The 17,492-nt window shown below is 35.1% G+C and overlaps 1 protein-coding gene across 16 annotated transcripts in view; it reads right to left on the reverse strand.

Moving 5' to 3' along the window:
* Positions 1-17,492, reverse strand: part of LOC137288102 (neuron navigator 3-like) — a 514,936-nt gene that overhangs the window by 202,920 nt on the left and 294,524 nt on the right. For all 16 annotated transcript variants that reach the window (XM_067820497.1, XM_067820495.1, XM_067820494.1 and 13 more), the window contains exon 3: positions 17,200-17,252. In XM_067820497.1, coding sequence (XP_067676598.1) covers positions 17,200-17,252 — 53 coding nt within the window. The remainder of the gene's footprint in view (positions 1-17,199; positions 17,253-17,492) is intronic.

The raw sequence follows: 17,492 nt of genomic DNA on the forward strand, positions 1-17,492 counted from the left end.
ATCTCATGAAAACAGCACAAAATTAAGCAACTGTTTCTGATTGGCTGAGACAGCTAATAAATGAGCATGGGTCATGTGCCATTACTCATGTCACCAATAATTTAAAAAATTTGACCAGAATGGAATATCGGTTATCTTAGATGTCCAAGATTACAATAAAATAGCTTATTTCACATTTGAGGGACATTCTTTAACAAGATGCAAAGGCAAGCATGTCTTGTTTTAACACAAAAGGTCATCATTCCCTAATCCTGCCTGAGTCAACAACTGTAGTCTCTCCATGGGCCAAAAAGTCTTTTTTTAATGGAGCTTTGCTTACTCTCAGTCTGGAGCAGTGTTGATCGACACACAAGAATTCTGAAGTTTTTTGCATTCTTTTCTCCACAACTGTTTTCATTACATTGATTACAGTATTGAACAAATTCTACTTTTTGCCATCTTTCACATAAACTGTATTGTTGCATGTGGGTATTGACTGTAAGAAATTTGATAATATGTAGAGTTACTGTCTGATGCTGTCAACATGGAATCCTTGAAAGTCAGAAATCATTTAATCAATGTGACTCAGTATCAACACTGTTTGCGTGAATATTAGCAATGACTTTGAAGTCTTCAGACATGTTTGTTGGGGATCCTTTGATGATGGCATCATTGTGTCAAAGTAATATAATATCTAGATTATTTCATAAACTTGTAAGGCTGGATTTTGTAACATATTGGCTCTCTGCAATGATTCAAAATGGTTGCAAGAATGTCTAGCAAATAAATTTAGTGTCAGAAGAGGTAACAGTCTCAGCATTCATCACATAGGATAGACAGTCTATCTAATCTTTTAACATTTTATAGATGAACAGATTTTGCATATTCTCTGGTTGGCAGCCAAATTGTGTATTTGCCTCACCAGACTGTGGTGACTTGGTCTTAATTTATTTTTATCTAATCTATGATTCTTACATTCTATTGCTCCAGGTACTCCATAAGTTCAAGTCTGCCTTTAATAATCTGTAGGTGTCTAAGTTTAGTTTTTGAGAGCTCTCAGTGTTTACATGGGCACTTTCAGTGAGAGAAGTATGTTTAAATTTGGCATCAATAACATTGGACATTTGAAAGCATTTGAGCTGGGAAATAGGTATTCCATCAGATGCTTAAATGAAAATGTCCACAGCTGGAGGCCAAGAATACTACATTCCATGTCTCTCTGGCACCTGTAGTACTACAGCATGGACAATGGACAATATATATACTCAGAAAATGGCTACACTTCACTGAAGCATACAATATACAATATTGCTTGTCTTCTTTGGCATCCAAAGACTGGATTTGCTATTTTGATCTCATAACACGGTAATCTCGACCCAAATCAGAAAATTCAGCACAGGTCTAATATATCTAAAAGTTTTAGCAAAAACCTTGATGTAAAGTGAAAACGTCTGTGTTATGAACCAAGCAGTCTGTCTTAGACTCCCTGAAGCACATTATGTTCCTACATTACATTAATTATCAATCCTACCTAACCCCATACTTACGGCCTAACAGAAGAATGTCTAGATTTCCTCAAGATCAGATCTGAATCTCCCATCTAATTATGGCCCTTTTCAATTTTGATGGGTTTATTTGGTTTCAAAATTATATGTATTCAGAGACTGGGCTTAGTCTAAGACCCCAATATTAAGTAAGTATTACTCCATTCCAATGAGGATATCAGAAAGGTGTGATTGTGGGTTTGAATCCTGGCATGTTTTGGGATCTGTCAGCACCATCATCATGCTGACAGGTCTCACCAGAGTGGCGCAAGTCACAGACAGGCTTTACTTGGGTTTTCCTTCCACAGCAATGATGGAGCAGTAATACAAATAGCATACCTTTCTAAGAGGCAAGAAATCCAACTCATTCATCCTTTAGACGTCAAAGATCATCTTGTCAAATATTTAACAGATTATAGATTATGAAATGAAATCAGTGAAATATATATGGAGTAAAAATCAAGATTCATATTCAAGTTTGATTTGGGGGATTGTTAAAATGTGTCATGGGATGCTAGTCTACATTCTCAGCTTAAATAGTATACTTATAACATTTTGGTAAACTTGTATATATATATATTTCTGGAAGTTGTCAAAATGTCTACTGTCAGATCTTGAGTGTGCATCTGTTGAGAGCTTCCAGGTCTCCCTAACCTTCATAAATAACTACACATGTCATCCCCAGTGGCCCTTAATGGGGGTTTGGGTGTAAACCTCCATCCCAACTAACCCCTCATTTGACCTAACAGTAGGGGTCCTAATTAAGCTGATAGAGAAGTTGGGGATTTATGGGAAGAAACAGTGCACCGAACAAACCTCTGTCTTGCCAAGAGCTGGATAATGAAACATAATCCTGTATTTGAAATTTACCATCATTAAAATCCTCGTCCTGTGCCTCTTTCAATGCAATTGACATGTTTTTAAAGGAAAATACGAGCATCCTTGTGGCTGACTCGGTATTTATGTGTAAGTATTTGCATATTTTCTCAATCAGTTAAAACAACTTTTACACATGATATGTCAAAGTCCATGTTGATTTCATTTTATGTTGCAAGGTGCACAATTTGTCTTCTTGATGAAGGATGTACTCGAACATGGTGAATGACTCGATGAATTTAAGCGACACATTCATGCAACAGAACAACATTATGTTAATGAGCTGAAATGATACATCTCACAGAAGAATGATTTGTACATCATTAGTGTCAATTCTTTAATGTTTAAAGTTTATCCAAAGCATGTGATTCCAAATGACCTGCCATGATTCCTTTCTTCAGCCTTTACTCTCATTTAGGTGATGCAACAGATTGAGAGGGCAAGATGTAAAGTGACATGAACAGATAAAAAACAGGACTAGATACAAACACAAGACTTGAGCAACATCTGCATTGAATGGTGAGTTAGTCTGTCTCACAGTCCCTGAACTGTATTATTTTCCCTACAGCCTAGCCCTCCCTGCAGTCCTAAGGCACTAAATGAAGCAAGTCTAGACTTCATCAGGTTCAGGACCTGAATCTCTGATCTCCTTGGGGCTCCTTTTCAATCAAACTGGATTTATTTGTTACAATCAAATGTACCTACTTTCAGAGACTAAGTGTCTGTATGGTGATCGTGTGGGTTTTTCTGCCCTTATGATGCATAAGGCAACAGTAAGGACACCAGTCTTTCATTGGTAACAACTTGTTCATATTATTCACATCATCTGGGAATTATGACTACAACAAACAATCACTGCCTGAGAAACTTGTGCCAGGCTAGCGAAACACACAGCTTCTACAATGTTTAGGGAGTGCTCTGTCTCACAGTCAATGACCCGTATGATCATCCCTTCCGCCCATCCCTTTCTCAGGGAACATTCCTAACTACATTAAGCCTACACTTTCCTCAAGTTGTAATGCAGCCATTTTACTCAGGTTTATTTTCAACTCAAACAGAGTTATTGCAATAAGTTTCTATCATAACCTAACAGACTCTGCATGAGTGAGTGAGTGAGTGAGTGAGTGAGTGAGTGGTATTTCGCGCCCTATCAGGTGTTGTATTGTCTAAATCTGTCTGTTTTGAGGGTAACCGAGATTACTCTTTCGCTAGTGGTGACATTATAATTTAATTTATTAAACAATCACAATGTGTGACTACTGTGGAAGCAAAGTAGTCACATATGTTTAGTAATTTAAAGCTTCAACGCAATCTAAATCACAATTTTGCAGATTCTGATACCTTTTGGTATGAACTTCAGTAACAAATTATAAAAAAATGCAAGTTTGACTTCTGAAGTTGAAAAATAACTCGATGAAAACAATCCTATCAAATCAGATTTCAAACTATTCACTAATTTGGTGAAAAGTGGTTTCAACAGCTGTGCTGTTCTGAACATATAATGCATGCGCAGTGAGAAAATTCACACAGCTTGAACCGGGAAGCCTGGATTATAAGGTTGTGAACATGAGTGGTCTAATCTTGGTTATGTACACAAATAATAAATACCAAATAATCTACTCGTTACATACAAAAAAAAATATGTTGATTGTGATAACCCCTCTCTGTCACAAACTGTTTTATTGACACCTATGTGTCTCCCTGCCTGTCTGCTAATGACAATATGCAATACAGAACTTCAATCACTGACGACATTGAATTTGAACTTAACAACTACCAGGCTATCAACACCATACACAAAGAGCCCTGAGCCATTTGGCAAATGAAGCAGCCATTGAAAAGTGTTCATTACACTTACATGCACACCCTAACTGCTCTGATTGGGTTTGTTCTCCCAGCTGCTTTGTTTCAAGGGTAGTAACTCCAAGTACAAAATATTGCACATGTGACTTGCAATTGTACCATAATCACGACAAAACTTGGATTCAAACCTACAACTAGACAAAACAAGAAAGTAACTGAAATAGTTATGCATCATCCTCCAGTGCTTTAAGGCACATAATATACACACTGACATTTGTGGCAATATGTGACAATCTGTGGCAATATGTGACAGTATGTGACAATCTAATCATGTGACAACATAAGGTTGACATGTAATGCTTCCACTGAAATGTACAACACCAGTCAATATCATACACACAGCTGTATCTATAAAATGATTTTATCTTTTGTAAAGAATCATTACTGAGAGAGGCAAGAGCTCTTGTCAATATCCTTGGGATAATGACACAATTGATAAAATGCCATACACTATGTTTGATGTGCATTTCATTTCACACCCATCAAATCAGATTGTCTATTTCATTTTCAATCTTCGACACTAATGCTGATGAATTCTTTTTCATACCAAACGCACCATAGAAATGGATTATTTACTTACAGATTCGATCATCTGAACGTCCATTTGCCACCTCCTTAACACTAGAGATAATAGCTGTCTTAGAAAATGACGAAAATGCACCGGAACAAATTTCTCTGTTTAACTTTAGATGAAATCTATAACAGTTTTGATTATCATGTCAACATAGTTTAATGCTACAGTGATCATTTTGTCTTAATCCTCTGGCACTGAGAAAAAGATAGTGTGGACAATTTTCATTGTTCATACATTGTTGCTGAATGTGTGGTGCGATGACCCACATCAACAGCGCAATATATGACAATAGACCTCTCCTTTCTATCTTACTTTGTGGGTGGTCTGTTCACATATAAAGATAGCCCATTTCTTCATCATTTCTTTGCATACAGAAATTGACAAAAGAGAACACAGGAACACATTGTTGGTGTTCATTTTGCATTGTCATGCACAGTCAACAAAACTTTACATGGAGTACTTCAATGTTAATTCTTCATTCTCTTCAACCTGGACATGATATAAGCTCTGTGTGAGCAATCACGCCCTTGTGTTCCATATCAATTGTTCCATTTAACAGGGCAAGATTCATACAAGTGTAGGTATCCTACATACTGTATTAGATACATGTAACATGTTCTACCACGGTATGTCTTTCATTTCTCTAGTGCTTATAGAAGGATATTCTGCTTTGACTTCAGTAAATACTGAATTGTGACTGACTGATGAATTTAGTCATTCAGAGGTATAAAATCACATTATATACCTCTCATTTTCCTGATTTTATTAGTTCTAAATTTGTCACTTAAAACCTCACCCTATGTGTTCATCTTTAAATCAAATTTAGAGCTACTATAATTTTGTTATAGACCTCTGATTTTCCAACACCATATGTTCATCTCCTAATTATTAATGTTAACCATTCATGGTATAGATTTTTAGTTTCTGATTAATACTTCTTAAAGTAACACATAATTAATTTAACTTTTATATTTATGGTTCAAATCTATACTCAGCAAAAATAAATTTGTAAAGAAATGAAATCTCATAAAAGTAATTCTACTGGGTAAATACTGAACTGTGATTGGCTGGTCAAAGTCATTCAGAGGTATATAATCATGTTCTGTACCTCTGATTTTCCAACACAGTATGTATTGTTTCTAAATTTTTATAACATGGTTATGGTAGAACAGAGATAAGCATACAGTGTTGGAAACTCAGGGGTATATAATGAAATTGTAATAGCTCTAAACCTGATCTAAAACCGAACCTGAGGAGTATGTTTATTTCCTAAGTGTTCACTTTTATGTCTTCCATTTAAAACCTTTACAAAAGCAGAAAGTTGGATTTCTTTTGCTGTTCAGTATATATTTTATAAATCTTAATTTATTTCACACGAAAAATAGCAATAACTGGCATTTTCTTACTTTCATTTTCTTCCAAGGAAACAATATAAATACCCACAATTTGCATGTATTCTTTTTTTAAGGATGGAAAACTTCATTGCTTAACCTGACAAAAAAAATCAGTCTTTGATGTTTCTTTATTTTCTTAACATACATTTAGTCTCAAGATCATGATAAACATTTCTGTCTACATTTTGTCCTTTTAAGCCATGGAAAAAGCTAAGTTAGGACAATTGACATGTCTCTCCCTAGAAACACAAAAACAACTCCGTTCTCGACTACTATCACCATAACCCATTACCCCTATCTTCAGCTTAGCCCTGGCTAGCACAAACAGATGCACTTCCATATTTCCATATTCTCCACTTCCTGAAATGAACAACTCCCTCCCCATGACAAACCCACAATGCCTGTTTCCAACAAAAGAACTTATGAGGCCATAAGAGTCACTTGAGGGAGCAAATGTTGAAAAGTAAACACACAAATCATGGATCAATTCCTTTCTTCGACTATCAATTTATATCCCACTTCAACAAATTGGTTACTATCACTCATCTGGGGAATAAAGCTGCTGGTGGCACATGCTGTGTTCACACAAGACCACATGGCAAGGCTGACCACTGATTGGCCGGAGAAGGGTAGCCAATATTGACCAGAGGGATACAACTGATATTGACCATATTTACATTGCTGTGATTCATACATCTGATGTGACCGATGGAAAGAATATTGCAAAATCATCATCATCATCATCATCATCATCATCATCATCATCATCATCATCATCATCATCAACATTGTCTTTATAACACTTATAATCATCACAAAATTCATACAATAAATACCATTATTATTCTGCATGTACTCCCCATCATTTCTCATTAATACACCATAGTTACAGATATAACAATTTGTTATTGAACAGTACATTCCGACATTATCATTTGTTAACACTAACACTGACGCTGAAAGAAAGGAATGATTTCACACCCTTGACATTTGCCTAGGAGAAAAAACAATTATCTTTCATGATCTTTTAACTGAAAATCCATACCACTCATCCTAAAAATATCAATTCCAATTCATCCATCAGAATAAACTGCATTAATTCAAATGAAATTCAAATTAAAAAATAAATGATAGTTCTAGAAAATTAATTCAATTTTCAAACTCAAATAAGACTTGATCAAGTACACAATTCAACTTCAGGTGCAATCTGAATTTCAGTGAAAACAAAGACTATAAATTACCTCCCCTTTGTACATACAAGAAATCAATACTATTCCGTTCCTATCTCAATGACACAACCATGATGATTGAGTCAATTAATACTTGCTCTTAAAAAGTATCCCTGAGACACCTTATGAGATTTTAATGCAAATCTGGCATACAGAACTGATTAGAGCAAAAACTGGTTGTTTGAAACCAGAAATGAGACAGGTAATCTCTATTACAGGTGAAAAGATGAAAAAAGGTGAAGAAATTTTCAAATTTGATGTTTTCCATTTTGAAAGGATAACAGCAGGGATTAAGTATTAAATTGCACTCAAACTGAAACATAATGACATGATTGATTTTTATTGCATGCAAGTTGTTATTTTGTACAGAAATCACTGTCTGCTGAGGAAGGATACCAACTCTTGGCTAAATGGTTTTAAAAAGGAACTCACTAGGAAACTGACTAATAAGACAATGTATTCACCTCATCAATGGCACAGTGGCCATAAAAACCATGTGGAAGATCATGACATTTATATGAGATATTCTTTATAATTTACAACAGTGTAAAAAAAGATACATTGTTAAATCAAAATTTGCTATTATATCATACATATTACTGATTGGTAGTTTGTCATGCTGAAGCTGAGCCAATATATCTGATGAAGGACATGTTAAGTCTAGGCAAGTCTAGATTACTGCAGTTAGAAAATGATAATTTAAAAACTTTTTTTTTCAAAAAATATTTGACCAGATATTAGTGTAATTGACTGACTAAATGATTCCAAAGCAGGCAACCAAAAATGGCAAGAAGACCACATCACATACAACTATTTCAGACACACTGTTTTAATGTCTTCAATCTCAATTGGCACAAAAGCAATATATTTATTTTCCATAAACAAAATTCTACAGCTGATGGCAACCACAAAAACTAACAAGGCCTCACGTTTGTTTTTGAATGGGTTACAAACCTGCTGACCTCAACATAAATAGTATCAGAAGTATAGAATCATGGCCATGTTTCAAAAAACTCTCGTAAGACTAAGATCTCTTTTCTCGTACCTCCTATACTGTAAGACAGGATGTACTATAGGATTATTCTGTAACATAGGGCATGTAAATGTTACTTAAAAAAACTTAGGCTTACTAGAGATTTGTGAAAATGAAGCTAAGAATGACAAGTTTCTGTTGTATATCAGTCACAGTAAACATCACTTTAAGAAGAGAAAGAAGTGCAGTGGCACATTTAAGATTTAATAATATTTACAAGGACCAAACTGAATAAAGGTTGGTAACTTTCTTTGTCACTTATCCATCTATATATCAAAGCCAAAGCTGATCATACTAAATCACCTGCAATGCATTTCATGTACCTGTATTAACTGACACCCCTACCATTTAACCATTGTTTTCAGTTCAGAACTCATTATTGCGCATTTTAGTACTGACATTACTCCTCAAGCATAATTTAGTTAAATATGTCAATAGATATAGTCAGTTCATGTGACATGAATATATCATTTTATAGCATGCTTTCAGCAAAGATTTAATTCATATCAATAGAAACAGCATGGTTCATTCCAAAGGAGTGACAGGCATGGAACACTTTCAAACTTCCTTGGGGGAAGTTAGATAAATTTAATAATACAGGCATTTTGGTTTAAGAAAGGGATATACAAAGGGTAATTTCTGCCAAACCAAACACAACTTAATAAGTGAAGATTTACACCACATATATCTGTATGTCTAAATCTTTGTACCTACAGTGTTTATATCTGTAGTCTACAGAATACTAGCATTGTTGCTGCTTCTTCGTGGAATGCTATGCAATAAAAATATCTTGTCTTATCTTATAGCAATACATTCTGGCTCCAATTTCTCCAAAAAATGTTAAGTCTTTACTCAGTGTTCAATCTGAATTTGACAATCTGAAACAGATGAATTTATAACTCAATTACATTTTAAAATAATAAAATTCCAAATAACTTAAGTAATCTATCCTCCAAACAGAATACATCCACTGGGTTAAGGCATACACGACTCCAACCAGACCCACCAACACATTCTACTTATTCACATAATCTAGTGTTTTCCTTTAAATATTTTTGTACCAACCTAAAAAATTGCCATATCTCTTATTTCCTTTCCAATAAATAAAAACAAAATACATTAATCTCAAGAATTCTTGTGGTGTAGTCATAAGAATACGATGCTAACAACAGTCCATAGTAGTGCTTGAAAAGGATTAGAATTTTATCATTTACCTGATGAAGGCACAAGAACTAGCTGTAAAATGATGTATAATGAATGAATAAGTAGTTTTTATGCACAGTAACATATCATGTATTCAGAATCTATTGCATTCTTCACATTGTATTGTAAGTCTGTATACCTCAGCCTCAGCACATCTATTTCTCATCATCGCCATCTCAGAATCAATTCATCATGGCCAAACCAAAATATAAATCTCTCAACAGTGTATATTTTTTATGATAAAGTAATATCCTCTGACACCTACAGTCTGGACCACCCACACTGCATCCTAACATCATGCCTGATCAAATCTCAGGGCAAAAACGCCAGTGACAACACTGGAGGTATCCACAGGTCTCTTGCTAAAAGAGGTTAATTTCAGTCAATCACAAATCAATAGTAATAAATTTCGGTCGGCATCATAAACCTGTTGTCATCCAAACGGTACCCATAATATCCACTGGGAGAGTTAGTGCCACAGCAAGACAATGATATCATCAATGAACAAAATTTACATTGTTGTCCTTCTGCACGTGATATCATTTGATAAGAATGTGATATATTATGTCATATTCAACATGCATGTCGCATTATAGATTTTTTTAAGAATTGGTACCCATTATGACTTAAACTGCATGGTTCACTTCAATGACTGACAGGTGTAATAATGAGATTTAGTCAGGTGAGCATAAAGACTTAACTGCAAAATGACTTCAATCTTGATGACTTTTTGTTTAAACAGACAATGATCAAAGAAATCGCTGAATGAAAATATCACATTAAATAATCATGTCCTCAGTGTCTGAGGAGACAGGCCAGCTGACACTAAATGTGAGAAACTGACGAGCAATAATTTGAGGCCTTTATGACTCATCAATTCAAAATTTGCATATATCAATTTATGCTGATAACTTCAACCATGCATAATATCAATCAACTATGAAAGCATGCATAAATTATATCCACAATGTGTTTGTTATTTGTAGACTGTTTTTGCCATGTAATACCACATATATCTGCCAGACTGGCTGCAAAACACATTATAAACCTGAATAACATATTAAGCTTCTTTATACTTTTTTTCATGGCAAAATGAATTAAGCAATCTGGAACGGAAAACAACTTCGACATACAACCATTTCAGTCTATCCTTTTTATTACTGTCCATGAATCAACAAGTTAAATCCTGAATTAAAAGTAAACATGACTTTCCGATTTTAAATTGGTGAGGAAGCCAGTAATCTACTGACACTTCTGATCTCAGCATGAGATGAGAAAAGTATGACTCAAGTTTCAAACAAATTAGGTCCAGGTGGGCCCCGCCTTTGACAACTGAGTGCCAAATGATAGGCCATAATTCTTTGATTGACACTCATCTGTTTCAAAGGGTCTAGAACCAGATCTGCTTTCAGATTACCTAGTAGGCATTTCCAGGTTTATGTAACACACCATTATGAAATCTGTGTTGATTTACCTACTTGCTGGGGATTTCACATGATAGCAGATACATTGGCAGTTTCTTGACATTCAATAGTTGTACTGCTGGTTTGGGGGTAATTCTGTACTAGTATTGGTCTCAGTAGTCTGTCTCAAAGTCCCTCAACCATGTTATTTTCCCTACAGTCTAGCTCCTCCAGCAATGTTAAATCCCTAAATGAAGCAAGTATAGCTTTATCCAGGTGAAGCTCTGAATCTTGGGCCTCCCTGGGTCTCCTCTTCAATTTATAAGGGCTTATTTATTACAATCAAAACTACCATAACGATATCAAACATCACCACAGCCTTGTAAAGTTTGCCTGTTTTCAATCCATTCTCAACCCAATGCCCAAACTTTGTCACAGTGTCTTCATATTATTTATGAACTTCCACTTCTTCAACACTGCCATATTTTACTTCTGAAAGCTTCTCTCTCATTTATACTCTCAACTGCCCATTTTTCAGCATTCTAATGCCAATCCTACACAATTCTATCTCACACAGCAATGCACCATCACCTCACCCTAAATGTCTCATACCCATCCATACCAGCTTACCTAGTTCCAATCACCGGAACAAGGAACTTCAAGTACCTAGAGCTCCAGATCAGATTTCACTCATGTGGGTATTGTAACAACTGTATTTGCTGGAGTGGGTATTATGAATGTCGAGTGGGCATTTCATTTTGCGTTACCTACTGCTTTCAAATATGTGATTATGTCAGTGATTTTGCTCACCTGAGTATATGTCTGTGAGTAGGTTTACTAGCATGCATGTACTGCCTTATGTGATAACTAATCAAAACCAACTTAAATCTGTAATGATTTCATACAAAACTCACCCATCCCATTCTGGCAGTATAACACTTGTCCTATACTTACAGTACAACTTCATAGCAATCAAAGTCTTTTTCATTCTGTAAGCGACTTTTACAAACATATTCCATAAGCATATATTTTAAACTTTTTGTGTACCTTACATTTTAAATGTATAATTGGTATGCAACAATTATCTTTCAATGCATATTTTACACAGATATGCAGTTTATCTGATCTTTTGACTATCTACATACAATTTGCCTCTATAATATCCCCCTCTGCACACTCATGTCATCGAACAAGCAGGCATATTTAAAAGAAAAAGTTTTTAACATCCCATAGACCACAATCAAAAGCCCTGATCAACCAGTTCCTGGCATCATCTTGTTAACTAGCCTCAAGTATCTCATCAACTTTTCTTACATCAACAATCCCAACCACTTAGCTCAAGACAACAGCTCACCTCAGTCTCTTCAGCTTCCTGATGTCTGCATTAACCCCCATACACTTGTTCCCCATTGTATCCCATCTTATCCCCTGCAACTCTCCCCTCCTGCACAACCCTCTGCTTCTGTAGCTGGCTGGCTCCACCCTTAGCTATTCCCCCAGTGGGAACAGTGGCTGGTGTTCTGTTACAGGCACAGTCTTGTATATTGTCTCTGTAAACATGGACACTATGGTAGCGATGGAACTGAGGTGTGTTACCACTTTCAACTTTCCCATTCTTTTTAGCATGATCTTGAATATGTTTTTGTCTTGGACCGAATGAATGAATTATAAACCATGAACTGATCAGAAACAAATAAAGTGAAGAAAACAATCAATGTTCTAAAGAATTTCTTCAGTAAAGTAACTGAGGTAATTCAGAAAATTCACAAAATAAATGACATAACTTAAATGAAACCCTTACCATTTCTACACATCTGAATCACAGATGCTTGAATATTACATGTAAAACAATACTCACCTAAAAATATAAATCTCAACCAGAAAAATCCTTTAAAATAATCCAAACTTGTTCAAATTAACTCCAGTCCCCAAACAATCCCAAGTAGGCAAAACAAACTGCACGTGTACTCCTGCAAACTTGACACAAGACTGGTTCCACACTCTCAACACACATGCACATGCGCTGTGATGAGAATACCTATGCAGATAAGTATCTAAACACACATCTGCACACTACATATGTGGGGGGAGAATTTCTTGATGACCCATGAGTTTCACACAGATAAATTTGTTTCCTCGCCATTCTTTTCTGTCTTCAAAGCCGATGGTTTTCATTGGCAACCCAGCATGTTCCATTTCAACTTGGAGGGGGAGGGTGCATTAGGGCAAACCATTCTGTCAGGGAGGGGTTATTGATTGCAAAGGAAATTGGGTATTAATTTCTACTGGCAGTGGGGCCAGGGAGCTTCATTTCACTTCAAGAACCTAAACACTGGGAAACTTTGGTAAAACGGATGTTTTTCAGACTTCTGAAATAATCAAAGTGACAAGACTTTTAAACTGTGACTGCACAATTATAATTCAAACTAAATATTCATCTAATAAAAAAAACATAATTTCATATTCATACTTACATAAAGTAAATAAAATGACAACTTAAAGAATAAACACAAAAAAATTCACATTTAAATTTCTCAAACTATTTTAATTTGGTCAGCTGTGAAATCTCACACATAAAATCCACTTATTCCGGAAGTGAGGACGAACCATATCTGAATATTTACAACCTGCTAACTGACAAAATATCTGCTGAAGTCATCATGATGTTTTACTTTTAAATAAAATACCCATTAGCTAATGAAGAAATCATTGCCAAAACATATGTAAAAACTCTCACAAGACACTTGCGGTTTGGAGTTCAACATTTAACTTTGATTTTAGTGTATAAACTATCGCTGATGGAGAACACATGTGCAATTATCTCCCTTTCCTGTTGGTCAAAAGTAACAATTATGATGTTCTTTTTATGTTTTATGTGATAGCTATACTTGTACTGGTTTTGAAACCCCTAGCTTTTTCTTTGATGATTATTAGAGTACAGATGATGTTTACTTAAAATCTGCCTGGGAATAAACCCACTTTTCATATTTCTAGTTAATTCAGAATCAGAGTTAATGTCTAATCATTTCTGCACTAGAAATGCACAAGAGTTTGAAAGGGGAAGAATCTTAGAGATGTTATGTTTGTTTTACTTCCACATTCAGGAGTAGGTCACATATCTGTATAATAAACATTTTCATAATCATTATAGTTAGGTTATTAATAACATAATATCTTAGCAGTTATTTCTGCTTATCTTCATCAAATCTGCACGCACCTAATCAGTGATGCTATATATCATAGTCACAATGCAGTGGGATGCTTGTTTAAATCATTTTCATATGATGCAGTTTTTATACCAGTAAACAATAAAATGCAAGGTAGAATATATCATTGTGACATATTAATCTTTTGATGGCATTTGCAGAAAAATATCCCTTAGAAGCAAACGTTAAAAACATAAATTTACAGCAAATACAATTCCTGGACATTTATTACCACAAAGATGAAAAGATAAGGAAATATGAAACTTTATCATTTTTGACAAATGTTTTTCGGAAATTCCATTTAAACCATTTTCATCCAACACAGAATATGGGAGATGTAAATGATGAATTTTGGTTGAACACCTGCAAAAAGTACAATGACAAGAGTCATCAGAAGATGACATATCCCCCCGGCTCCCACATATTTGAAAGGACAAATCATCTGACAGTTACTTAATCTCTTAGTTTTGCAGAAAAGTACTCAACAGTTTTTGAGTTCTGCTCCAGAAACAAAGCCCATCCCTCAATTTTGAGACTAAGTCCAAAACGTTTCCATGGAAACCGAAAAAATGATAAATCAGAAAACCTGTAAATAGCAAAAACCACCACTTCAGGTTCTGACTGATATATCTACCGAGTTTTACAGACAAATATTTAACGGTTTTTGAGTTCTGCTCCGGAAACGAAACACACCTCTCACTTTTGAGACTAGATCCGAAACGTGTCCATGGAAACCAAGAAACTAATAAATCACAAGAACCTGTACATAGCAAAAGGCACCACATCATGTTCTGATTGATATATCTACCAAGTTTTGCAGAAAAATAAGCAACGGTTTTTGAGTTCTGCTCCAGAAACGAAGCCCACCCCACCACAAGACTAACACCAAAATGTTTCATGGAAAAGCAAAACAAATATAATTGTCAAAAATCTGTAAATAGCAAAAGGCACAACCATAGGCTGGGATTATTATATCTATCAAGTTTGGTCTAAAAATATTGAACGGTTTCTGAGTTATCCTCAAGAAACAAAATGATTACAGATGGAGGGACAGATAGATGGACGGACAGACAAGGCGTCGACTATATCCCCCCGCATTACATGCAGGGGGACGATAACAATTTTACAACAGAAATGACATTTTGCTCACATTTCTCATTGTCACAATATAAACACTTTAAATGATACCAAATTTAGGATGATAATTTGGTTTGTTAGTTTGGCTAACTTCCAGTGTCTTCAGCATATTTGACATGGACTGTTACAGGAAAATGTCACATTTTTCATGTCACTAACATGGTATAATTCATCTTATATACCACCCTGTCAGCCAAACATATCCATTCCTTGAGCTGGTATAGCCATATATCATTTATGTACAATATGTTTGTAAAACTGCTTCAAAACTATTAATTGTCTGTTTGAAAGATTTGAAAATGTCAAATCAGGACCTAAACAACTTATATTAGAATTAAAAATGCAATAATATAGTTCCTCCGTTTAATGTGTTAAATATGATAAAGAGTATATTGTTTAATATGCTCAAATTACGTTTGGCAAATTCATGATTGATGTGCTACTTGATCGAAAAAGACAACATGGAAGTATATATAAAGTATATAAGAAGTATATATGTTGCATACATTTTCATTTTAATGTCAAGATAAGGTGCATTGATCTTGATGAAAATTTTGTATAGATTTTACACAAGTGATAAAAAGAACAGGACATTAATACTGACACTCAAATGATCTGATATAGGAAGAGATAGATATCCCCCTGGATCTATCCATTCATATGAAATAATGTTGATGCTATATTTATATGTTCCCTAATTATTTTTCATCAGTATACATGATCATTTGTAGGATGCTTCCTGGATATTGGTAATTTAACCAGGAAGATGCTTTAATAGTCCATATTCACTAAATGTAATTGTTTAAGGATATTATGATTCATTTCTCCAACAGCTTAAGCTTGCTAAAGGCTGGCAGCATTGGTGTAATTTCTAACTCGAGTGGAAGATAATGGTGAGTTCATATTTCAGATGTTTGTGTGGTCTGGAAGACAGACCTGTTCACTTAGATAAAATGTCTTTTTAGCCCTCTGGTCTGGTGGCTAAAAATATGACATCATTTCTGATGTCAACTTCTGCATTCAAGTCATCCAAGTTGTGTGTCAGTTACCGCTCTGTCAGTTTTACTTGACAGCATCAGATCCACTTAATCCAATACCAGCCCACAATAAGGGACACCACTAATATTAGCTGACACAGAGGATTATGCAGAACGTGTCCATTTAATTAAATGGTGTTGGACATGTGGCATTTGCATAACCTGTACTGGTGTTTCTCGACCTTGTGACTTGCCATGTCAAAAAAAATGACCTCTGGCTTAGATGGCACTTATTGGTTAATGCCCCTTTGCAGATATTTATTAATAACATTAAATATGAAACTGTCAAAGCATTCAGACTCAATAATTACTAAATTATGCAACATCTTGTAATACAACCAAACAACTGGCACCATTCGAGAACTACAACCATTTTTCAACAATGGCATGTCATAGTTGTGGTACTAGTCTCCTCCCGTAATGCTAATGTGTACACCAGGGACTGGTGCCAGTTTGGCACTTTAATCATACTTTCATATATTTACCATGGCAAAAGCACCATGCATACTTTGATAAGCTCTATTATCTTGAGAGTGCTAAGATAGCCCATGTTTAAAATCCTTGTCCTGAAGAAATCTCATCTTAGACTTTTAAGGCCCTGAAAGCTTATTCCATCAAAATGTGTGAAATTCTCTGAGGCCATATGTTCTGCACAACTGATTCCTGAAAGAAAACATCCATGTTCTGAAGCATATTGGGAAAGTGGGAAAAAAAGACTTACCATTTGAGCAGAATTCTTTGGTTTTGTCTTAATGTCTTTGATCTTTTCATTGGCTGCAAAAGAAAATGAAATTTTACTTGCATGTATGTCTCCTATATTTGCACGGCAGCTCAATAGCATGCATGTCATATGAAATGCAATAACAAAATGTATCAATGTTTGACAACTGCTTTCCCTTGCATGTAACATAAAACAGTTTGTTAGATAAACTGTTATAATATTACTGCTACAAACCATTAATGGCAGACAACAAGTCTCCTCAGATGAAATGCTAAAAATATTACTTATCTATT

The sequence above is a fragment of the Haliotis asinina genome, chromosome 6 (genome assembly GCF_037392515.1).
Source record: "Haliotis asinina isolate JCU_RB_2024 chromosome 6, JCU_Hal_asi_v2, whole genome shotgun sequence".
Lineage (NCBI taxonomy): Eukaryota > Metazoa > Mollusca > Gastropoda > Lepetellida > Haliotidae > Haliotis > Haliotis asinina.